This window comes from Bombyx mandarina, chromosome 20, assembly GCF_030267445.1.
Source record: "Bombyx mandarina strain Sakado chromosome 20, ASM3026744v2".
Classification (NCBI taxonomy): domain Eukaryota; kingdom Metazoa; phylum Arthropoda; class Insecta; order Lepidoptera; family Bombycidae; genus Bombyx; species Bombyx mandarina.
In genome coordinates, this window is record NC_143226.1 from 3,703,763 (window position 1) to 3,729,785 (window position 26,023).

A 26,023-nucleotide genomic window follows, 5' to 3' on the forward strand; every position below is an offset into this window, starting at 1 on the left:
CTAGTTTTTTTATTATTTGTTACTAAGTTCTTCGATATATACCCAGTAAACAATATAATAATAATAATAATAACCAATACCTGTTTCGGTTGTTTTTACTACATTTGGAAATCACAACGAGAATGACGTCACTAGCCTTGAGGTCGAAGCCTCAATTATATAACAGTTGCCCCAACCTTCAATTCGCGGTAGTAATAGTCCGAACAATGATGGCCACCGATACAAGCTCACAATTCTACCACAAATCAATTACTGTCATCTCCGAGAACGATTCCAACACACACCACGTACATACAATTGTAATGTTACATACAATTGTAAATTAAGTGAAACTTACGTAGCACGCTATCTTCCCGACAAGCCACGCAACATTTAAAAAAAGCTTGACGCGTGCGACCATAGAGCATACAAGCGCTCTTAAACCGCGGCAATAGTATCTTTTTTTTTAATATGGCAACATTAAAACGTTAATAGACTTGTTTCGTGGCCACACGCGTCAAGAGCTGCGGTATGCGGTTACTTATCGCTTATGTTTAACACATTTTTTTTAAGAAGTATTATTTGTCAACTTTTTTTAATTTTTTTTTTTCTTTACTCTATGGCACTAGCGCCCTTTTTATATTTATTTTTTTAACACACTCGCGATTCATTGTGCTCGAACGATATCGAAAGGGATATCCGAAATGTTCACATCACTTTAAGATCGCAGAATATTCTAGTGATGATCGTACAAAGCGAACTGTTCGGAGATTTGGAAAATATAATACAAACAATTCAGACACCCATGCGATTTCGATCTCTAACAGTTACAAACTAAAACGTGTTTTTGTTTAACACCAACTCTTATCACAACCAGGCGACCGTGGCCTACATGTTTTAAGCTCATTCACAGAATAAAAGATTCACGATTAAGGGACATAAAGTCCAATATTGAATTCAAAATGTTGTTGGCACCGATCACTTTTAGCAAATCACCAGAATATAATTTCAAATTACATAAAACTTATTGAAGTCTTAGAATAATAATTTATTTTCATAATTATAAAGTCAATTTAGACTGTGTTTTTTTATCTATGGATTTTTTATAGATCACAAATTATTGCATTATAAATCGTGCATATGACACGCCAAAGACGAAAGTATTATTTAAAAAAAAAATGTTTTTCAAAATTGCTCATATATATTTTGTGACAATTAAATTTTAGTGTATCGATTACTTGAACGAACAAACACGCATGCAATCACTAGTCTTACGATTTTCATTGCCTCACTAAATATTAATATATTAATTAGAAAACACGTTTCAAACATCTTATACGCAATCGTTTATACGTATAAAAAAAAAACGCTTACAATGAGCATTAAGAAGAAAACGGGGTTGCCATATTTTTTTTGTAAAACTACTAAATTTGCTATAATCATATTTGTGGTAGCCCCGAGTTAGTATATCATAAATAAAAACAAAGTCGTATCTATTCGTTTAATTATTGACTTACAATAGTGCACTTACACGATTAGACGATTTTTTTTTAAAGTTCATTAACTATATATGAAAAGTTAATTACATTATTCGTAAATAAAAACTGAATTCAATCAATAATATCGTTTGGTCACCTTTATTCGCAGGTTTCTTTGAGAAAAACACAGCGCACATTCCAACCAGGATATAACGGTTGCAACGAAGATTTGAAAATCGAAACGGGAATCGATTTATTACTTTAGACAAAACTTAAAACTGTATTCTTGTCTCGTTATGGTAGAGTCGAATTTCGCGAACCGGCTGTGTTACCCTAAAACGTCTGACAGAGATAAAACGCCCCAAACTCTTCGCTCTGTTGATTCATAATTGCGTGCAATGAATAATACTTTTGTGAAATATGATTTACAAATTACAAACAGCATGTGTTTATCTTCGAAACACCCTACCATTTCAGAGCACGAGGAAATATGTACTAGAATAATTTCCTATCACTCATATGCAACTTACAAAAATACCAAACGAGATACCATGATTGCTGAAAATGATAGTGTGTTGCAAGCTCAAAAATATCAAACCGTTTTAGTAGTTTTTTTTTTTTGAAAAATTCATATTTATATAATTTAATTAACTCTTCATATTTCTATTGTTTTATACACACAGCGCACATCATCCTAACGAACCGCTGATATAGATACAAATGATCACAGACAAAACATTTACATTCCTTATTTTTCCAAATTAAAATGTCAAGTTGTCAAAAGATATTCACGTCAGTATTCTGTCAACTTTTTGCATTAAAATCTGTTTTTTTTTTAAAATAACTATATCGTATTGTGATATGTAAAAACGTGTTCGTAGCTTTGATTTGAACATCAAATTAAAATGATATCAAAACATACCTATTCGAGTCTGAAAAATATTATAAATTTTATAAAATTGAAAGAACACAATCAAATATCATAATCTTAATCATAATCTTCTTATAAAATAAAAACATTAAAACTAAAAAACTAAAAAATAAAATATGATTATATTTTTACTAGATACTCGCTTCCGCCATTGCTAATTAATTATTTAAAAATATAAAACACACCGACTGAGATCTGTCACTCACTTTTTTTAGAGTTTTAATTATTATTTTTTTAGTTTTCTTTTTACTTTTATTTATTTTTATCACATTAATATTGTTGTTAAATACTGCTTCCTCTTAGGTGCGTCGTGTCAGAGATATGTTGGTACGAGGATCACTTTTTTGTTTTTAGTGGAATATTTTGAAGGCTGGCAACACCACGCTTTGGGGTGACAAGCGTTACTGTTCTGAACGTGTATTTAAGTGATGAGTCCTGTTGGAAAACACTTAATTTAAATTACTCGTGCATATAGTGTCCTTTTTCACCTCTCGCTCTCACACTACTGCCGTGATAGAGATGTAAAAACGCCACGGGACAACATCGTTCTAAAATTGCAAGTACAGTAAAAGCTCTATTCGCGGGGTGTTATGTTTTGGCGTATACAGAAACCGTGAATATGGAATGGTAATTTATATATATGGGAGTATAGGAGATACGTTCCTATGTGACAAAATAAAAACATACTTTAGACATAATTATAATAAGGTCTATTTTACTTTTTTATTTGTCTTTTTATTGTATTTCAAGACGCGTTTACAACGGATATTCGGTTGGATATTGGAATCCTTTTATCAATGTGTCTGTACCGATAAGATTCGCGAATAAAGTAATTTGTTGCCGCGAATACAGGTATTGGGTCGCATTTTTTTTTATCCTCGAATCGTGAAAACCCGAATGAATGATGCGCGAATATGGAGCTTCTACTGTATACGTTATGTTGTACATTTGAAACTTTGATCTAATGTCTCAAGGCGAGTGGCGGCGTGCAGTTGTGATGTCTGTGGGCCTCACCACCGGTGGACGGTGAGGTCGTACGTCCATTAAAACGCACTAAAAACAAAAGTTTATTTTTATACGACTATAAACAATACAAGTCAACAAAGCTGTGATTATTGTAATAAAAATAAATATTCTATAATGCGTTTCGAGAAAGCGATAAAACGTTTCGTCTCGTTCTGACCAAAATCATATACATGTATATTCAGGGAGAGAGAGAAAGAGAGATATATATATTAGACATGCAACAGCTGATCTAAATTAAATCTTTATAGACTTATCGCATTATTCAGTTATCAGTTTAGTGTTATATAACTCAATCGGCTTCCACCAAATAGATTTTATAATGTTTCAGAGTGTGACCAGAAAGAACATAAGTACGAATATAGTCAGTCAGTCGAGCGACTAATAATTATATTTTTATTCCAATTAATGTAGATTTTGAAATTATTCTCTAATGGCGCCCCAAAGTGCTTTTCGTTTGTACATGTAGATCTCTAGTTTCCATAGATCTAATAATCTCAATTTGGGGGCAAAATAACGCATGAATTACCAAATTCTTTTTTATTAATACTCCGGCGACTTTTTACCCTATTTAAAAACGAATCGCATCGTAAATCTGTAAGGCCCACGACACCATCTCCAGCACGCCGCCGACTGGCCGCCAGCCGGGGACCCGGGCGGACAACGAATCACGCACACGCGACTCCACGAAAAGACGAAAGCACTTAAACAAAAAATCATTTTTGGCGACGGTACTTTTGTTCTGCGCACCGTACGTCGCTCGGGGCGCGCGCGCGTGTCACGCGATCGAGCCGACCGCGTAGTGCGGCCGCGCGTTGTCCGGCTGGTACAGGGTGATCGACGCGATGTAGTTGTTTGACATCACCTGCGTAATTAAGATACACATGCTCTTAACATCAGAACTCCTTATTGACAAAAAAAATTGTGGTGTTTATGGTTCAATGTTCTGAGCAATAAATAAATATAACACCCAGACATTGATATGAAATATCTTCATTTGGGGTTACTAACTTAAAAAAAGAGTGAAATGGTCGTGGCCTAAAGGATAATGAATTCGTATGTAGCGATGCACCGGTGTTCGAATCCCGCAGGCGGGTACCAATTTTTGTAATGAAATACGTACTTAACAAATGTTCACGATTGACTTCCAAATACGTGTAATAAAAGTGAAACCCACAAAATTATAATTTACGTAATTACTGGTGATAGGACCTCTTGTGAGTCCGCACGGGTAGGTACCACCTCCCTGCCTGTTTCAGCCGTGAAGCAGTCATGCGTTTCGGTTTCAAGGGCGGGACAGCCATAGTAACTATACTGAGACCTTAGAGTGGCGGCATTCTTGTTAAAGATGTTTATGGACTAACCATTTAACTGTGAGCTCGTCCACCCATATATGCAAATTTTCCACCTACCACAGTTTGGCATTATGACAGCGTTTCCCTATGCATCGAATCATCAATTATAAAAAAAAAACTTACCTCAAAAATGATATCCTGGTATCCATAGCAGAACGTGGAGCCGAAGGGGTTGGTGGTGTTGGTGGAGGAGGCCCGGTTCAGCACGACGGGGCGCTCGCACACCCGCAGCGCGCGCGACACCACCTCCCACTTGCTGTAAGCGGTCACCGCCACCCCGCCCCCGCTCTCCACCAGCGAGTGCGCCTCGGATCTGTACGTGAACGGGCCTCACTCAGAGACAGAGCTTACTGTCGAGGGTTCCCCAGGCACGGCTGGGTACCACACCCTGACAAGTTTCGCCGCGAAAAATTCGCGTGTTCCTATTGCTATTAGTTCCTATCGCTATTAGTTCCTATTGCTATTAGTTCTTATTGCTATTAGTTCCTATTGCTATTAGAGCCTATTGCTATTAGTTCCTATTGCTATTAGTTCCTATTGCTATTAGTTCCTATTGCTATTAGTTCCTATTGCTATTAGTTTTTATTGCTTGCTATTAGTTCCTATTGCTATTAGTTTCTATTGCTTGCTATTAGTTCCTATTGCTATTAGTTTCTATTGCTATTAGTTCCTATTGCTATTAGAGCCTATTGCTATTAGTTCCTATTGCTATTAGTTCCTATCGCTATTAGTTCCTATTGCTATTAGTTCTTATTGCTATTAGTTCTTATTGCTATTAGTTCCTATTGCTATTAGTTCCTATTGCTATTAGAGCCTATTGCTATTAGTTCCTATTGCTATTAGTTCCTATTGCTATTAGTTCCTATTGCTATTAGTTCCTATTGCTATTAGTTCCTATTGCTATTAGTTTTTATTGCTTGCTATTAGCTCCTATTGCTATTAGTTTCTATTGCTTGCTATTAGTTCCTATTGCTATTAGTTCCTATTGCTATTAGAGCCTATTGCTATTAGAGCCTATTGCTATTAGTTCCTATTGCTATTAGTTCCTATTGCTATTAGTTCCTATTGCTATTAGTTCCTATTGCTATTAGTTCCTATTGCTATTAGTTCCTATTGCTATTAGTTCCTATTGCTATTAGAGCCTATTGCTATTAGTTCCTATTGCTATTAGTTCCTATTGCTATTAGTTCCTATTGCTATTAGTTCCTATTGCTATTAGTTCCTATTGCTATTAGTTTCTATTGCTATCGGGACACGAGACTGAGCCGCATACTTCACTGTGCCACTGACCGATATAAGTGGTTAAAAATTTCAAGGAACGGTCCCAGGCGGGCGCATCACGATGCTAAGCAATGATCGATCGACTAATTATTTATACTAGGAGGAGGAGGATTACTGTCGAGGGTTGTATAGCTCAAGCGATACGCTGCCATGTCTCTGAGTTCTGGTGAGCACTTGAGAGCAGATGTACTGGACCGCTTCACTACATAGTATAAAACAAAGTCGCTTTCTCTGTCCCTATATCCCTATGTATGCTTATATCTTTAAAACTACGCAACGGATTTTGATGCGGTTTTTTTTAATAGATAAAGTGATTGAAGAGAAAGGTTTATATGTATAATAACGTCCATTAAATAGTGAAAAAATCAATAATAAATTACAGTTTCCGAAGCGAAGCGAGGGCGGGTCGCTAGTATCTTATAAAAAAAATTAAACAATTTTGATCAAAAATAGACCGAATGAGATCGTCGAATGTTCTCGAAGGTGAACTAAGCGCAGAGCCCCGTATCCCAAATACTCTACTCACTTATCAGGCTGGACGGTGAGCTCGAACTCGCAGCGATGGTACATATTGAAGTTGTAATGCCCGGGGTAATTCGTGTGCAGGACGAACTTCTTCACCTGGTTGGTGCGAGCGTCGAACAACACGTCCTGTAAGAACCGACTCATATTTTCATATTACGATGTGACTTTTTGGCGGGAACGCGAGGAGTGAAGTTGTGTGATTTGTTTTCTTTTGTCTATTTAGTGTTTCTTCAGGTTTAAATGTGTAATAACGGTGGTTTATTAACTGTTTAATATATCTGTGAAAGTGCACAAATGTGGGAAAATGAAACAAAACCGCTGAACGTAACTAAAAAGTCTCAGTAAATGATCACAATTTTACTAAGATTATATTTCATCCCATTTCATCTCATTTCATTTCATTTCATGTCATGTTTCATATTAACAAACTTCATTTCATTTCATATCATTTTCCTATAAAGTTTTCATTAAAATTAAAATACACTTGACCTAAAGCCACTTTCAGACTACGCTATAATATAACATCATATACATAGGCTGCACTAAAAGTATCGGGAATGGAATATTTCCACTGTTCCTGTCATATTAAAATCTTTTTAATTGAAAACTCCTTGGTTTTAACAATCGAATACCATTTATTTATTTAAAAAAAGATTCTCGGTCTTGTCACGAGGTTTTATCAAACTTGTTTAGTCGTTGAGAAAATGGAATTGACTCGAGAAAATTCAAGAGCGATGATTTATTATGACTTTCGAAGTGGTTTAACACAAAAACAGTGTGTTGACCGGATGATTTCTGCATTTGGTGATGAAGCCCCATCCAAAACCACAATTTATCGCTGGTTTGCTGAGTTTCAACGTGGACGTGTCAAGCTCAGTGATGATCCCCGTCAAGGTCGTCCAAAAACTGCAGTCACCCAAGAAAACGTTGATGCTGTGCGTAAGCTGATTGAGGAAGATCGACATGTGACATACCGCGAAATTCAGGCAACTTTAGACATTGGCATGAGTCAAATACAAATAATCTTGCATGAACAATTAGGTGTAAAAAAGTTGTTTTCCCGAAGGATACCGCATTCGCTCTGTGAAGAGCAAAAAGCGGCTCGCGTTACTTGGTGCGTCAGAACTCTCGAAAGATTCCACGCAGGATCCTCAAATGCTGTATACAACATTGCATCAGGTGACGAATCCTGGATATACGCGTACGAACCCGAAACAAAAAACCAGTCACGAGTTTGGGTGTTCGAAAATGAGTTAAAGCCAAATAAAATTGTTCGTTCACGGAGTGTTGCAAAAAAAATTGTGGCCACGTTTGTCTCCAAAACCGGCCATGTTACGACTATTCCTCTTGAGGGACAAAGAACGGTTAATGCAGAATGGTATGCTAGCATTTGTTTGCCACAGGTCGTTTCTGAACTCCGTAAAGAGAACTGCAACCGCCGCATCATCCTCCATCACGACAATGCGAGTTCTCACACCGCGCACAGAACAAAAGAGTTTTTAGAGCAAGAAAACATAGAATTATTAGACCATCCGCCGTACGGCCCCGACCTTAGCCCTAATGATTTCTATACTTTCCCTAAAATAAAGAATAAATTGGGTGGACAGAGATTTTAATCACCTGAAGAAGCTGTGGACGCCTACAAAACGGCCATTTTGGAGACCCCAACTTCCGAATGGAATGGTTGCTTCAATGATTGGTTCCATCGTATGGAAAAATGTGTCAAATTTCGCGGAGAATACTTCGAAAAGCAATAAATACATTTTTAAATAGTAATGTTGAGTCACTTCGTTAATTACCGAAATTTTCAGTGCCGCCCTCGTAGTATATAGCTCATAGCACAACAATATCGCACACCATACATTGTTAGGGACACGTTTACATTGTACTGTACTATATATTATTGGCTAAGTATATGCTGCTATACTATATGGCACTATAGTCTGAAAGCAACTTAAAGGTCTTAGTTACCAGGTGATAAAATGCCTTAAAAAAGTGTTATTGTGGGTTAAGCGAATGGGGAGTGGTAGGTGGTGGTGAGCTGTGGACTGTGGATGGCACTGACCTATATGGCACTATCGTCCGAAAGCAGCTTAAAGGTCTCAGTTACCAGGTCATAAAATGCCTTTAAAAAAAACAGTGTTATTGTGAGTTAAGCGAGTGGGGAGTTTTTTTTATTGCTCTTGTAGGCAGACGAGCATATGGCCCACCTGTTGGTGAGTGGTTACCGTCGCTCATGGACTTCAGCAATGCCAGGGACAGAGCCAAGCCGCTGCCTACCGAAGCAGTAGCGGTGTTAGCGGGTGGTGATCTGTGGAGAAGTGGATGGCACTGACCAGGCCCAGCGTGAAGTAGTTGAAGAGGTAGTCGGAGGCGGGGGGAGGGCGTCTCCGCGCTGTGGGGCGGTGGATGCGCATCTTGTCGTCCGCCTTGTAGTAGAGCCGCGCCGGGGCGCCCAGCGCGCGCGCCACGCCCTGGCAGCTGTCCCCGAACCGCACCACGCGGACCAGCGCCACCTGCGACGGCTCCAGCGCCCTGCTCGTGCCTGCCGACGTACCGACAAACAGTTTACACAAGTTACGTACAAATAAAATTCAATGACAACAACACTAACAATAGGTTGAGGAAAGTCTTTTCGCATTATAGTATGTATGGAATTTGTAATAAAATCTCTTTGGCTATATATACTATTTGTATCTGGCTGGTTTTCGTATCATCAAAAATTTTAAATTTAAATAAGATAATTTTCCAAATTCAAATTAGGATCATGTGTGATTTTTATTTAATTTTCGTACTGTCAAGATGACTGAATATAATGAAGAATTTCGATATATTTTTAAATTTTACTACAAAAAAGGTAAAAATGCAACGCAAGCCGCGAAAAAAATTTGCGATGTTCATGGACCTTTTTTTTTATTGCTTAGATAGGTAGACGAACTTACAGCCCACCTAATGTCAAGTTGTTACTGAAGCCCATAGACATCTACAACGTAAATGCGCCGTCCACCTTGAGATATAAGTTCTAAAATCTCAAGTATAGTTACAACGGCTGACCCACCCTTCAAACCGAAACGCATTACTGCTTCACGGCAGAAATAGGCAGGGTGGTGGTACCTACCCGCGCGGACTCACAAGACGTCCTACCACCAGTAATTACGCAAATTATAATTTTGCGGGTTTGATTTTTATTACACGATCTTATTCCTTCACCGTGGAAGTCAATCGTGAACGTTTGTTAAGTACGTATTTCATTAGAAAAATTGGTACCCACCTGCGGGATTCGAACACCGGTGCATCGCTTCAACACGAATGCACCGGACGTCTTATCCTTTAGGCCACGACGACTTTTGTTAAGATGTAGATTTTAGAGATGCCGTTGGTATCCTCACCTTCGGTGAACATGTGCAGCCTCAGCCCCATAGTGCTGGTGGTGTTGCGGAGGACGTCACACCTCCTCAGGTGTAGCTGCTGCCTGTAACAGGACAGCGGCAGGTCCGGCAGCGGCACGCCGGAGACGCGACTGCTCGTGTTACTGCTTAACTGCGAAACGTCAATAAGCTGGACCAGCGGTACTCAAAGTTTTTTAATATTTTTTTTAAACGACAAATCGCCTTTTCGCATTAAAAGTGTGCAATTTCCAAAAATATTCGAAATTTACTTAAGTAATATGGCGTAAACATTTAGTATCACCAGTATTTTTCTCATGAATACTGTCAAAAGAGCGTAGTTTGGTTTTAGTTTTTTTTTTTGTTATCTATGTTTTGACTACTATTAAACTTTAAGAAGTTAAAATCCCATAAACAGTTGTATATTTATACCATACTAGCTGTACCCGTCCGCTTCGCTGGGCATTTAAAATTAACATTGTTATTTCTCGCCCTCACAAAGATTCTCATCATTAACGCCCCCGCAACTGGTGTAGGGAGTCCAACACTCATATAAATATTAGCCTATCCATTAAGTACCTGTACTTTCTACATGGATACCAAGTTTCAAGTCAATCGGATGCATGGTTCAGTAGTTATAACGGAACATCCATAAAACCACTGTAGATTTATATATTAGTATAGAGGTACCTTGAGGATTCCCGAGTGAAAAGAAACGATTATTTACATATATTTTTATTGAATTCAGCGCCATCTGTTGACACACTACGGTAACTGACCTGATGTTGAGATCCGTAATATATTGTGGTTCTCGAAACAACCGGGGAACCGCCATTCGGGAACTGTAAAGAGCCAAGCCCATGCGCGTATCCCGGCTGAAATATTAAATTTCTAAATGAGTTAATCCTTCTACGAATTAACTAAGGTAACGAACTTTTCAATATTTTTTTTATCTGAAGCTACAACTCGAAGTCGTCGTGGCCTAAAGGATAAGACGTCCGTTGTATTCGTGTTGAGCGATGCACCGGTGTTCGAATCCTATGCTGGAACCGATTTTTCTAATGTAACAAATGTTCACGATTGACTTCCACGGTGAATGACTAACATTGTGTAATAAAAATCAAGCCCGCAAAATTATAATTTGCGTAATTACTGGTGGTAGGATCTCTTGCGGGTAGGCACCGGTAGGTGCCCATTTCTGCCGTGAAGCAGTAATGCGTTTCGGTTTGAAGGGTGGGGCAGCCGTTGTAACTATACTGAGGGCATATAGGTTGTAGATGTCTATGGGCTCCGGTAACCACTTAATACCAGGTGAGCTGTGAGCTCGTCCACCCATCTATGCAATAATAATAAAAAAACAACAGTCCGTGTACTTACTTCGAATTTACTGTCAACGGGGAAATAAAACGAAAGTCCCCGGAAGTTTAAAGCGAACAGATGGCGCTGCGAGTCATACAAGCCGGGGTGGGTCGCGCCGAAACAGTGCTCGACTTGTTCGATAGATGGCGTTATTTCAGGACTATTGAAACACATTCCACTGAAAAACAAAATACACGGAGTCAAAATCCCCGTTAGCCCCGCTAAAACTCGGGAACGGCTGAACCGATTTGGCAAATTTTGGTCTTGAATTATTCGTGGAAGTCCAGAGAAGGTTTAAAAGGTAGATAAATATATGATAAATATATAAAATGCTCGGAATTAAATAAAAATAACAATTTTGTTTTTCCTTTGACGTGTCCCCCGTCTCGGACGGATTCCTTTTGTTTGTTTTAAGTTTATTTTATACAAAAGCTTTAGGACTTTTATTTACCGATTGAGGCACTACGAAGTCTGCCGGGTCAGCTAGTTCACAATAAAATTTTCATGATATTATTAAATAACAACCAGTCTTTACTATTTATGATACCATTTATATAGCTCAAGAAGTAACAACATAATATTTAAGTAATTATATTGTAGCATTTATAGCAATTATATTGTTTGTAGCAACCTACGTTATTGGGCTAGTTTGAGACCATGGAATTTTCCCACCGTTTGACATTATACAGGCAGCATTACGTTGTAGATGTCTATGGGCTCCGGTAGCCTCTTTACACCAGATGGGCCGTGAGATCGTCCATCCAACGAAGCAATAAAAAAAGTATCACTTCAAAATTACAACTGTCTTTAAAAAACATGATCAGAGAATAACTTTTAATTAATTACAGTGCACAATATCCGTTTATCACGTCAATACGTACATTTAGATGTAATTACATTTATGAATGCATTCTCTGTACATTAAACTGTTGGTAACAAGCCGTGTGACGTCACTGAATAACATAACTAATAATTATCTAGGAATTATATTAGAATACATATACATAGATATTACCAACATAGTTTCCGATTTAAAGATGATCTATACTAATATTATAAAGAGGAAAGATTTGTTTGTTTGTTTGTTTCGAATAGGCTCCGAAACTACTGGACCGATTTGAAAAATTCTTTTTCCATTAGAAGCCGACATTGTCTCTGATGAACATAGGCTACTTTTTTTAATTTTTTTTTATTATTATTTTTTGGTTTCGTGTGTGTTTTAATGTTTCCGAAGCGAAGCGAGGGCGGGTCGCTAGTAATTTATAAAGATAATTAAAATAAAAATTCATATAATTCTAATAACATTCTAATTATTATTATTATTATTAATAAATTAAAAATAATTTGTAACAATATAATAAATAAATAAAAAGTTTGGTCTCTATTCATTTGGACTTCGAAATTGTATTTTCGGACTTTCAGTTCTTGCCTTCCCTTTATTACCTTCTTTGAATATTAGGTGTTTGGCTAAAAGACACGTCTCAACCTCCCACTGGTTTCTACGCAAAACTAATCTGTCTAAAATATCAGACTAGTCGCAAAGCTGTGGGCCAGATCAAACCGCAACATGAAAGCTTGCTGTATTAACCTCACATAGGAACTTTTCGGATAAGGCAAAGAAAACAATAATCAATCTTATTACTTAAGAATTTAGTCAGTAACTCAACTTTATCTTAATTTAGTCAGTAGCTCACTTATATCTTAAATTAAGTCAGTAACTCAACCATATCTTATCTTAATCAGTAACTCAACTTTATCTTAATTTAGTCAGTAACTCACCTATATCTTAATTTGACTAATTTCATATTGTATATTTCGATAATCTTTAGCCTCTGCGCTACAGGGTCGAATATCAACCGCATGCCGTCCTGTGGCATGTTGATCACTAAATCTACCGATAGAGGATTCTGGAACAAACAAAACGTAAGCATATTTTTTTATATATACATAGCTGCGAATAAATAAAAAGTTCCATACGAATAAAGGCTATAATAATATTGTGTACTGAGTATTATATTGTATTTTTGATTTTGTTACATATGTGTAGTTTATTTGATATATCTATATGTATTTGTATGCATGTATTTATTTATACATAAGTATCGACTTTGTAAATATGTAGGCATTTTTTATGACTTTAGGTTGCTGATCTTAAGTTCTCCAAAGGATTACTGGAGGAGATCGCTTTCTGCGATAAGTTCATCCATTGTTCTTAAGTTATTATAAGTTTAGTTTTACTCATTCACTTTATATATACATCGTCATTATTTTGGTATGCCAAATAAAGTGTTTTTGTACTCTATTTTATTGTATTGGTCAAACGAGCTTACGAAGCACTTGAGCTTTGAAAGTTCTCGGCTGCGTCGTACCGTAAGAGCCGGCGAGGAACTCAGTGGACTGTGTCTGTGGATAAGGTCTTGCAAGCAGAATTATCTTCCTAGATCCTATTATTCGTTGGTCATACCATTCTTCCTGCTCTTCAATTAAAGGATAATCTTTATATATATAATTCTACTGGACGTGTGTACGTCACTGAGCTCCTCCTAACCGGGTAGACAGATTTTGATGATTATTTTTTTGTGGATCCTCTAGGGAATTTGAGAATGGTTTAGATTCATAATTCGGTCCACTAAAAAATGTTATTTTTAATTATTATTTTTCGTAATAAAAAGTTTAAAATTTTCGGATTTAGGGTAGGACAACGCGTCTGTCGGGTCCACGCTAGTCTATTCTATACTAATATATAAATCTACAGTGGTTTTTACGGATGTTCCGTTATAACTACTGAACGATGCCTCCGATTGACTTGAAACTTGGTACGCATGTAGAAAATACATGTACTTAATGGATAGGCTAATATTTATATGACTGTTGGACTCCCTAATCATAATGACAATAAATAATAATGTTAATTTTAAATGCCCAGCAAAGCGGGCGAGTACGGCTAGTTAAATTATACAATTTACCTGATCGCTATACAATACTTGTACTCCTCTTATTGTCCCGACTTGACTCTGTATGATGGCAACTGACTGTGAGAAATGCATGCCTGAAACAAGAAATGAAAACACATTAAGAACAGTGAGGTTGCAACCGGCTTTTGCTTTATACAAAAATTTTAATTCTTTATATATAAAAATGAATTGCTGTTCGTTAGTCTCGCTAAACTCTAAAACGGCTGGACCGATTTGGCTAATTTTGGTCTTGAATTATTTGTGGAAGTCCACAGAAGGTTTAAAAGGTAGATAAATATGTAAATGCTCGGATTAAATAAAAATATAATAACATTTTTGTTTTCACTTTGACGTGTCACCCGTCGGACGGATTCCTTTTGTTTGTTTTAAGTTTATTTTGTACAAAAGTTTGGGTCTTTTATTTATCGATTGAGGCACTACGAAGTCTGCCGGGTCAGCTAGTTATTTATAAAAAGACATACCCGCAGCGTTCATTACCGACTATATAGACGCCCTCAGATAAAATACATATTTTTTTATTGCTTAAATGGTTGGACGAGCTTGTAGCCAACCTGGTATTAAGTGGTTACTGGAGCCCATAGACAACTACAATGTAAATGCGTCACCCACCTTGAGATATAAATTCTAAGGTCTCAGTATAGTTACAACGGCTGCCCCACCCTTCAAACCGAAACGCATTACTGCTTCAAGGCAGAGATAGGCAGCGTGGTGGTACCTACCCGTGCAGACTCACAAGAGGTCCTACCACCAGTAATTGTGTTTTTGTTTGTCAGTATTTACAGCAACAAACAACAGAGTAAGGTATATGTATATGTGTATAATTTAATGTATTAGCACAAACGTTCGTAACGAGATAGTTAGAGGTCGAGAAATGACATTGGCATGTTTTTGACTTTTCATATAGCTAAAATTAAACAGTACAGTTTATCTCACGGAAAAACTTGCTTTATTTTTTTTTACGTAATACTATGAAGCCAAAACGATTGCAGAGTAAAAATATAACGTAAATATAATGTATATTAAAGACCCTAAAAAGCACGCCACACTATCAAACCGAACTAATATTTTCGGATTATGTATTTGGAACCTCTGACTCAGTGGATGGAGTTCGGTTCGTTCTTTGTATTTTCAACATTGTGGTCATTTATTAAGTTCATTCGTTTATGCTCATTTTTGTTCAGTTACGACATTGTGCTCTATTTATTTACTTCACTTTACCCAACTAGAGCACAGCACCAGACTTGGTGTCTAAGCATTGTCTAAAGCATTCTTTAACAGTCGACCAATGGTGGCGTAGAGGGCGCTGAGGTAGTTGGATTTTTTTTTTCCTACCTAAGCTGATAGCCTTGAGAGGCTCTTTCAGCGTAAGTGAGCTCACGGGGCTCAAACCTGACGACGTTGCTAACACGAACCCTAGCAAGAGCCGTGCTTCGCAGAATCTACCTCCGGATCGCAAACGCGACCCACTGAGAAGATCCGGCGAGAAACTCAGAGGGCTGGGTCTGTGGGTTAATTTACTCGTCGAACCCTTCGTCGCAAGCGACGGGTTCGGCGAGGCCAGTGACCGGTTATTCATTTGTGAAACAAAAACATTATATACATAATCTACAAACACGGTTCATTTACAAAAACAAAACTTTCGTGTGACAATAGCGATTTATTTATAGAAATGTTGTACAGGTAATGTGCGGACACAGACAGACCGACTGCCAAAGCGTATTGAATTACGGGAGGTCGACGAACCCGTCGCGCATTTTTTTTTATTACTTAGATGGTTGGACGATCTCACAGCCCACCTGGTGTTAAGTGGTTACTGGAGCCCATAGACATTTACAATGTAAATGCGCCACCCACCCTGAGGTATAAGTTCTAAGGTCTCAGTATAGTTACAACGGCTTCCCTCGCTCTTCAAACCGAAACGCATTACTGCTTTACGGCCGAAATAGGCAGGGTGGCGTTATCTACTCGTGCGGACTCACAAGAGGTCCTACCACTAGTGTAAAACTACAACATAAATGTGCCACCCACCTTGAAACATAAGCTGTAAAGTCTCAGTACAATTACAACGGCTTCCCTCACTCTTCAAACCGAAACGCATTACTCCTTCACGTCAGAAATAGGCAGTGTGGCGCTACCTACCCGGGCGGACTCACAAGAGGTCTTACCACCAGTGTAAAACTACAACTTAAATGCACCACCCACCTTGGCCCTAGCATGACCCTTCACTGAATCTACTACCGAATCGAAATCGCGACCCACCGGCCAGAAACTCAATGGCCTGTGTCTATGGGTAAACCATTCTTGTGGTTAGCGCACTATCAAATCATCTTACTGGTGGTAGGACGTCTTGTGAGTCCGCACGGGTAGGTACCACCACCCTGCCTGTTTCTGCCGTGTAGCAGTAATGCGTTTCGGTTTGAAGGGTGGGGCAGCCGTTGTAACTATACTGAGAACCTGAGAACTTATATCTCAAGGTGGGTGGCGCATTTACGTGGTAGATGTCTATAGGCTCCGGTAACCTCTTAACACCAGGTGGACTGTGAGCTCGTCCACCCATCTAAGCAATAAAAAAAATCTGCTCTTTTGACGGAGAGTAATCTTTTTTTTTTCTCCAGGAGAAAATCGCCGGTTCCCCACCCGCACGGCGGGCGTTGAACCTCACTAAAAACTCCTGCCGCTCACAGCCGGCGCCCTACCCCGGACTGGGCCGGAGCCCAGTCGGAGCTATTGAGACGGCGGGACAGGGCTTATTCAGAGCATATTACATCCAACCCGCAGGAGAGTGGAATCTGCTTTGTTTTACAACAATATAAAATAAAAAAATCGGTTGTCTGTAAAGTCGGTTTACTGACGATAGTTGAACGTGACAACGTCATAAGAAAATACTGATGGAATGATTTCATTTTTCAAAAGAAAATTTTAATTTTATTTGTTTGATATATATTTTGTATGGACAATTGACACCACGTTCACTTTTCACTGAACTTCATACTTGACGAAAAGATGTAAATGTATTATTGTATAGCAGCTGTCCACGCGGATGCGTCGCTCACTCAAGTAGGAGAGAAAGAGATGTCGAACGCTGCCGAACGCGGAGGCCGATTGTGCCTCTTTGTCGCTCGTTGCACGCTCTCGCTTGCACTTTAAGCCTTAAATGGAACGCCTCAATGAGTCATGTTTTTTCGAGCGTGCAGCCGGCTCCATCGAATTATAGCGATAATATAAAGATAGAGATAATTATAAGACGTTGTCACGTCAACAAATACGCAAAACATTAAATACAATGGACGGTCTTATCTGTTAAGAGCGAACTCTTCCAGGCACCCGACATGTGAACAAGAAATCTCTAAGGAAATAAATTAACTGTTTACTTATCGATTGAAAAATAATTTATATTATATAAATATCAGTAATATAATCATAATATTTGTATTAAAAACGTATTGAAAAACAAACTTATCATTTCAACGAGATATTAAAAATAATCAGATATACATTATTATAAAAAATGTTTATTGCTTAGCTGGGTGGATGAGCTCACAGCCCACCTGGTGTTAAGTGGTTACTGGAGCCCATAGACATCTACGACGTAAATGCGCCACCCACCTTGAGATATAAATTCTAAGGTTTCAAGCATAGTTACACCGGCTGCTCCACCCTTCAAACCGAAACGCATTACTGCTTCACGGCAGAAATAGGCAGGGTGGTGGTACCTACCAGTGCGAACTCTCAAGAGGTCCTACCACCGTAAGAATACATTATAAGACAACCCTTGAACAATAAGCTTGAGGCCTCTACCTCGTGTCGCAAGGTGGGGGCGGCATTGATGTTACAATTTCCACGCTCTCTGGTAGCTCAGACCTCATGTGCCCGCCTTAAATGATGTTAGTGTACCACTAGGTAGTCAAAAAATTATTGTTGAGATCGACTCCCCGTTCAATTTAGAATGTTTAATCTGTTTCTCATCACCGATAAACTTCACCCCGTCTCTATGCGCCAATAATTCGTAAAAAAAATATAGTTTAATTGATCCAGTTCGAATTAGTTTTTGTTTCAATTCATAGATGTCGCTGTACACAAGCCGTTTATTTTTATTATGAAACCCAAAGTGACGTAAGATTGCTTGCATGCAACAAAACTTTATCATACGCGATAAGAACACGTAACGCTGGAAAAAAAAAATTATGTTTACGAAAGACGAACGTATTTCTATTGATAGCAATCAAGGTTGATAAACACAATAACAATGTTGTTGTTTGTGCAGGAAACTTAAAGAGATATCGGAGATTTCTGTTGTTATTAAAAACAACTGATGCGACGATTTGTATAAATATGTCGTGGATAACGACTTTTAGTTGTCGTGGATAACGACTTTTAGTAATATTAAGACAGTGGTTTTGATTACTATTTTAAATGATGAAATGTTGTTTTAATAAATATCACAAAATGAAGGGTAGACTCCGTAACGCCACAGTATAAAATGGCGGTACGTGGACAGAGTCGTGGCATTCGTGTCAGACAGTGATTCCGTCCGTCTCAGCAGTGAGTCTCTGACAGTCAGTCAGTCAGTCAGTCAGTCAGTCGGTCTGTCGGTATGTGCAACGAAACTGTCGGTTTATCCTGTCATTGTGAAAGTTGTGTTTGTTGAGTTTCAATAATTATTATTGAAAAGTTTTATTGACTAAACTGAGTTCAATCGAATACGAGTGATGACGAAACTACCGCTCAGCCATCCCTGACGTGTGCCGACAAATATATGTCGTGGATAACGACTTTTAGTAATATTAAGACGGTGGTTTTGATTATTATTTTAAATGATTAAATGTTGTTTTGATAAATATCACAAAATGTAGGGTAGACTCCGTAACGCCACAGTATAAAATGGCGGTACGTGGACAGAGTCGTGGCATTCCGTGTCAGAAAGTCATTCCGTCCGTCTCAGTCAGTGAGTCTCTGGCAGTCAGTCAGTCAGTCAGTCGGTCTGTCGGTATGTGCAACGAAACTGTCGGTTTATCCTGTCATTGTGAAAGTTGTGTGTGTTGAGTTTCAATAATTATTATTCAAAAGGTTTTATTGACTTTTTATAAACTGAGTTCAACCAAATACGAGTGATGACGGAAACTACCGCTCAGCCATCCCTGGCGCCCTGCCGCCGACATATATATTTTTTTCAATTACCATATTATTATCCTTATTTTCGTAGAATAACAGCTGAGTTTTTTTGAAGCATATTTGGCTATCTTATTAATTAGCCCGCCATAGCCGTAGACAAAGAACCGATTCCATCTGTATTAGGGCAATCCTTGACATAATATTTTGTATGGTCGCTTTTAAATATGGGAACACAATAATAAGCATGGCAACACAGTTAGTTGCAGTTGCACAAAAAATCCTGGTACTACGTGCACGTGTTGTACAACAAGAAATAAAAATCCTTCGATCTAAATCTAGTTTTTATTGAAGCTATCATACAAAAATATAGTCCACGCTCTAAACACCATTAACGTGCATTGGTCAGCTTTTCCCGTCATAAGTCATCATAAGATAATTATTCCGATCGCATCTGTTGTGTCCGCATGTGCTCTACTTCCTAGCAATGGCGGGAGTGGGGTAAAAACGTTAGGGTAAATTTTATTAAGCAATAGATTCCTAGCTTGGAGCCTCTGGGTCTGCGGAGGGACTTCGGTTCCCTCTGCATTTTGTACCGTATGTTCCATGGGGAGTGCTCTGAGGAATTGTTCGAGATGATACCGGCATCTCGTTTTTACCATCGCACCGCCCGCCACTGGAGTAGAGTTCATCCATACTACCTGGAGCCACTGCGGTCATCCACAGTGCGTTTCCAGAGGTCTTTTTTGCCACGTACCATCCGGCTATGAAATGAGCTTCCCTCCATGGTGTTTCCCGAGCGCTATGACATGTCCTTCTTCAAACGAGGCTTGTGGAGAGTATTAAACGGTAGGCAGCGGCTTGGCTCTGCCCCTGGCATTGCTGAAGTCCATGGGCGACGGTAACCACTCAACATCAGGTGGGCCGTATGCTCGTCTGCCTAAAAGGGCAATAAAAAAAATAAAAAAATAATAATAGCTTAAATCCCGAATATCACGTTTGCCGTAACTCCTAACGTACGGTATAATAATGAAAACAGTCAACTACCGAACTGTATCGTGTGCCAGTGACATTTCAATCCGAACAAGGCCTTGGAGACGAAGCTTTTAGCCACTAAAATAACGTTAGGTCATAAGCTGAGTGAAACATTTAAAGGTTTCATGTCGATATGTCAGCGAAATGAGTAAACATTATTATTTTAAGCCGTCTGTCTAAATGTACGCGACAAAATCAAATAACAACAAGAAAAAAGTTAATGTTTATGTTTGTCTATATCTATGGGTTCTTATATTGTTCATCCGATTGTGATCATACTTGATACTATTGATATTATAAGAAAAGTTTTGTAATAGTACCATCAACGCACGGTAGATGGTGCGTGCGTTATTATTTCAACAAATGAGCATTTGATTAATAATTATCCCTCCCAGCTGAACCCGAGTTCGCTGATCTGTCCTGAAGCTGAAAAGGCCAAGGAAGCCACGGGAAATCCAACCAAGGAAAAAAAAAAGATTCGCGCCAAAAATTGGCAAAATGGTCGTATTTAGAATGCTTCAAATTCGATTGAACATCGTTAGTTTTCATATTGGCAGTCGCCTCATACGCGCCAGCCATTAGTTCCCAGATGACGACCGTTTTATTTGCGATCAACCCGTCTCCCTGCGCGGACTGCGTATTTTCTTTCATTGATTCTCTAGAGAGCATCGCAACTTGAGACGCAATGTACAAAACCAATACTTTTAAAAGCGCGCGTTTTATCACTTTTTATTTATTTATTGGGGAACGTTTACTAAACACAAAATTAATCGAATAACTTGCAAGGGGTCATACAATTGCGTATAAGTATTTGTTTGTTTGTACTGGCCAAATTAAAACTATAGTAGGAGGTTTTCGTGCAGTATGATGCCCTCGAGTAGGGAGAGATGTCGGGATATTATGAGACGCATCAAGTCTGCCCCTTCCAACACTACATGCCGATCACCACTACTCTGTCAAGAGTGACACAATTAAGAAGGTCTCCTGCGGAGGCGCTCGGGAAGCTATTAGCAAATTCCACCCCGCCTGACTGAGCCTCTGCTCGCTCACCTGTCTGGGTGAAACTGGAAAGGCCTTAGGGCTGTAGTCCTGGATTACGTGTGAGTAATCCTTCAATCATAAAAAAAAATTAAGAAAGGAGGAGGAGAATTTACTCGCTAAAAGTCGTCGTGTCCTAGAAGATAAAACGCTCGGTGTAGGTATTCGTATCTAGCGATCCGCCTCTGCCATTGTGTTTGAATCTCACAAGTGGATACCAATTTTTTTCAATAAAATACATATTTTCACGTGCTCACGAATGATTTCAACGTTGAAGAAACAACATCGCGTAATAAAAAAAGGGTGCGTGTACTTATGTATGCGCGTAAGAAGTTATACTTAATTTTTATTATTATTTTTTTTTTTTTTATTAAATTTTAATCAATTTGAAAAAAAAACGATTAAACAACATCCTCAAACACGCATATTGGACATCCCTTTTCTTGACATCGTATAAGTTCGGTAATTCTCGGTACGGTTCGGAAAGTTCACCTGCGGCTATATTCAGACTCGCCAAGTTACGTCGTTCGTATTGTAATGTGCGATTTAGTGGGCAACTTCATTCTGTTAATTTTGTGTCACGGTGCGCGCGCATCGTAAAATATGACTCTCATCAATTTTTCATAACGCGCCTAAAGAAGTATAACTTCAAAACGAAATCCGAAACAATTGTAATATGCGTAATTTATAATTAGTAAACAGTTGAGACGTGGACCTCAAGACTCAAGGGGGGTCGCGGCAATCACATTGTGTTGTCTAAAACATAGCATAGTGTATATTTGAAGTATATTAAATTTGTTACTCTTAATTGTCATTTTGGGCGCCAAACGAATATTGGCTTCCGGATCTACGAGACAATTTGATTCAAGACCTTTGATTTTATGACAATTACAATAATAACCGATAAATAACGCATTTACTGGACATGTGTTAATATACCTAGAGCGCATTAGTACGATGACGTGTGATTGTGCGATTTTTATACAATGCTTTGTTTAAATTCAGTGCTGGAAATATATCTTCACGCTGCGTTAATTGTGTGGGGGTAGGTTGAGAGAATCTAGGAGTTCACTTCTGTTAGTAAATGACAATGACTTGGGAATAATTAAGGTGTTTTATGTTTTTTAATTTCAGACGTATGTATGTTTGTAACGGAATCTTTGAACATGATTTTGACCCCCTTCAAAACGTCGGATTAACTCGGAATTTGGTATACTTATTAAGGACCGATGACAATGCAATATTTAAAAAAAAAAATTGAAAAAATTGAAATTCAACTAAAGAATGAAAAATAAATAATAATTTTAAAAAACTGACAAAATACGCTTTTATAGAAAATCCAACTAAAAAGTAGAAAATATATTTTAATAAATTTGAATTAAAAATAGTGTAAGAAAAAATATTTTATTGTAAAAAAGGGTGCTTTTCAGGATATTATCAAAATAACCCTTCTACTCATATCTGTTCATAAAATATTTATAATTACTTATACCATGCAACCCACGCTTTTTTTTCAATTTTTTTTTTTTTTTAGTGGAATTTTCTATAAAAGCCTATTTTGATAGTTTGTTTAAACTATTATTTATTATACTCAGTGATAGTAACCCAACAACATCGCAACAGAAAGATACATTTTTTTTATTGTTTAGACTGGTCAATGAGCTCACAGCTTATCTGGTGTTAAATAGTGACATTCGGATCAACAACGTAAATGCTGTCACCCATCTTGAGACGTGAGCTCTAATTCTCAGTTCAATAGTACAATGACTGCTCCACTCTTCTAACTGGAAAAGCCATTGTACCATAGCCATATTATTATTATTTATTTCTGTTATGCAGCAGAAATAGCAGGCTTGGGGTAGCCACCCTTGCGGGCCCACAAGCCGCCTTACCACCAGTGAAGTTACCCACCTAATTAGCTACCTCCAGTTTTATATAGTATGTGTTTTATCAAACGACAAATAATTTTGTTAAAATTACTCAACCTACTAGCTCAATCTTTTAATTGAGGAGTTATGAAATTTCTGACTTAGTAAATTTCTGAAATATACATTTTTTGGGAATACATTAATCGGTGTTCCACTCTTAATATAATCAAAAGTTCAATAAACTCTTAAATATATAAGTATATATTGTATTCCAATGAAAGATAAACTTTCCAAGAGGCATACGATAGGGTGATCTTTTTTCAGCAAACCATTAGATGAGACTAGAATCACCAATGGATAAATTCACGACAGTGTACATATCAATATATTATTTACTATAATAATTCAAATGACTTTCATAGACGTTTTTATAGTAATCAGTAAATACAATAATATATTAAAATATGATAAACATATTTTTTATCAGTTCAGGTCAGAGCTTGAAGAACCTTTAATATAAATAATCTAATGAAGAAACAGTAAGAAAATGTTGGATTGTTGAACCAGGGGATGTTGAACCTTTGTTGTAGGTCATATATAAAAAATGTTTTTTTTTTAAATAATTAATAAAAAAAAAATTATTTTATTTAAGTGTTTATAATATGATAAGCGGTTTCAAATAGTCAGTACAATAGCAACTATAAGCCGGGTGTCATGTCATATGGTATGATATTTGATGGAATTAGGCCATCAATATCAATCTTTAATAGAGGTTCACCGCTATGCATAGACATATCTCAAGGCTAGCATCATGCCCTGGTGAAGCCTTCAATAAAATGAACCAACATCCTCATGAAGGCTGTGGCAATGTGCTAGATTGGGCAGCATAGTACTGGTCATTGTATCTTGGCAGCACTCAGTTATGTTTTTATGTCAAATTTTATTTTTGCCTTCCGTTGTTGATTTTGTAAAATAAAAGGAAACATCACGGCTGTAAATGATTTTAACTGTCTTCCTGTCTAAATGACATTCAGGACTTAATAATCTGTGAGCAAGGGCAAAAATAATTGACTGATTTTTCAAACTTCATGGCTTATATTGCCCTCTAAGGCAGGCCTCTCAGCACATCTGGTCACTTTAGCTTTTGCAAATATATGCAGTACCAGGGATACAGCAAGGCCTATTTTGAACGACATGTCTGAAAAAAGGAGTTCATTCCAATGCAGGATACTTCATCAGAGGAATATTCTCTGGAATGTGTATGAATGCAGAATTTCAAGCTATTGAGATGAGATCTACTCCAATGACATTTGGAGCAAATGGAGAAATGGATAGTAATAAATTACTGCTTGCAGTTTAATGTGATTAAATCATCTTGTCTTATTAAACATACTAATATATTAAAAGAATAAGTTACAGGTTTTATAAACTAAATTTCAAAATGGGCTGAATTTTTAGTTGGCAACAAAAAGATGGAATGTCAGGAATGTTCCACCAAAGATACTTTGATATTGTATTGATGAAATAAAGCTTTAAATAAATGTTAAATATTTAAAAGAATAAAGAATAATAAATTCTATATAAATTATTTTTTCTTTTTCATTTTACAATTTTTTACTAAAAATTTAATGAATATATTACTTGGAACTGTTATTCGTCGGTTGTGAAACAACATAAAAACACAACAAGCTAGAGATTTCACGGTCAAGATTAGCAAAAAAAAAAAAACATTAATTCCACAAACGAGACAAAGACTCCCTGTAGCATTTAGCCAGAAAAAAAATCAATGCACCAACTTTACGCCGAAAGGTTTTATTGCAAACCATATTGTAATAATCGAACTAGCCATCGAAATTTGCGAAAACAAAATTGCGTAAGACATAACACTAGAAATTAAGCGTAAATTATTGACGTAAAATATAAACATCGGTACTCACCTAATACGAATTCCCATGAATCACAGCCGAGGGACCGCTCCGGGATGATCTCCAGGTCCAGCATCTTGTAAGAAACACTGAACACAAACTAAACTAAGTAACTTTCACTACAAAAAAACGTTTTTTAACGTTAAAATGCGAAATTACGCTGCCTTTTCTTTGTTTGCCAACTGTAGTTTTCAACCATTTTGTATTTGTCAGAGGAACTGTCATTACAAACAGCTGATTGTATTTTATCAGGGCCGTACTTAAACAGGCAGTCTCAAATTGGAAAAACTCTCTCATCAAACTCTATCACTCAGATTTCAACTTGAACTATATTCTGAATTTGGAAAAAAGTTATACAGTAAAGCTCTGCTGAACACTGTTTCGTTTAGCGCTGTTTCAGTTTAACGCTCTTTTATTTAAATTGTTGGATGTTAGGATTGTAGGATTAAAATTGAACGCAGCTCCCCCAGTTTCCCGAAATCCGATTTTATATGTACATTCGTTTATTATATTTCTATATTTGTACTGAAAAAAATCGTTTTATTTTTATAAAAAACATAATTAATAAAATTAATAATTAAAATACCTGACCAATTTATTACCCATCTTCCCTTAACCCTAATATTTACATGATAAAATAACCACGTTTAATGCTGCTTCATATTAAGCTCCAATTTTATGGAATGTATACTTCGGGTTACTTGAATTTTTGAATTATTATTATATTCAAACCATAACAGAAAAATATTTTAGTAT

General features: G+C 37.4%; 1 protein-coding gene across 2 annotated transcripts; it reads right to left on the reverse strand.

The window, feature by feature from the left end:
* Positions 1-569: 569 nt before the first annotated feature.
* On the reverse strand, positions 570-25,500 carry LOC149500645 (PHAF1 protein CG7083). Of its 2 annotated transcripts, none has more exons than XM_089735889.1 (11): positions 25,280-25,500; positions 14,284-14,366; positions 13,097-13,224; positions 11,336-11,495; positions 10,738-10,833; positions 9,962-10,112; positions 8,909-9,117; positions 6,574-6,698; positions 4,890-5,079; positions 4,147-4,276; positions 570-2,823 (listed from the first exon to the last, which is right to left on the reverse strand). In XM_089735889.1, the coding sequence occupies exons 1-10, from the start codon at positions 25,341-25,343 to the stop codon at positions 4,190-4,192; spliced, it is 1,293 nt and encodes a 430-aa protein (XP_089592015.1). In that variant the 5' UTR covers positions 25,344-25,500; the 3' UTR covers positions 570-2,823; positions 4,147-4,189. The 2 variants fall into 2 exon arrangements, with proteins under 2 accessions (XP_089592015.1, XP_089592016.1); XM_089735890.1 differs by having other exon boundaries at positions 1,467-2,823; positions 4,162-4,276.
* Between the last annotated feature and the right edge of the window lie 523 nt (positions 25,501-26,023).

Excerpts from the sequence above, each read along its gene's own strand:
- LOC149500645 (XM_089735889.1), bottom strand. The coding sequence starts at position 25,343 with ATGCTGGACCTGGAGATCATCCCGGAGCGGTCCCTCGGCTGTGATTCA. Across the intron at positions 14,367-25,279 it reads TTCATGGGAATTCGTATTAG|GCATGCATTTCTCACAGTCA; the intron begins GTGAGTACCGAT and ends TTCTTGTTTCAG. Across the intron at positions 13,225-14,283 it reads AAGTATTGTATAGCGATCAG|AATCCTCTATCGGTAGATTT; the intron begins GTAAATTGTATA and ends TGTTTGTTCCAG.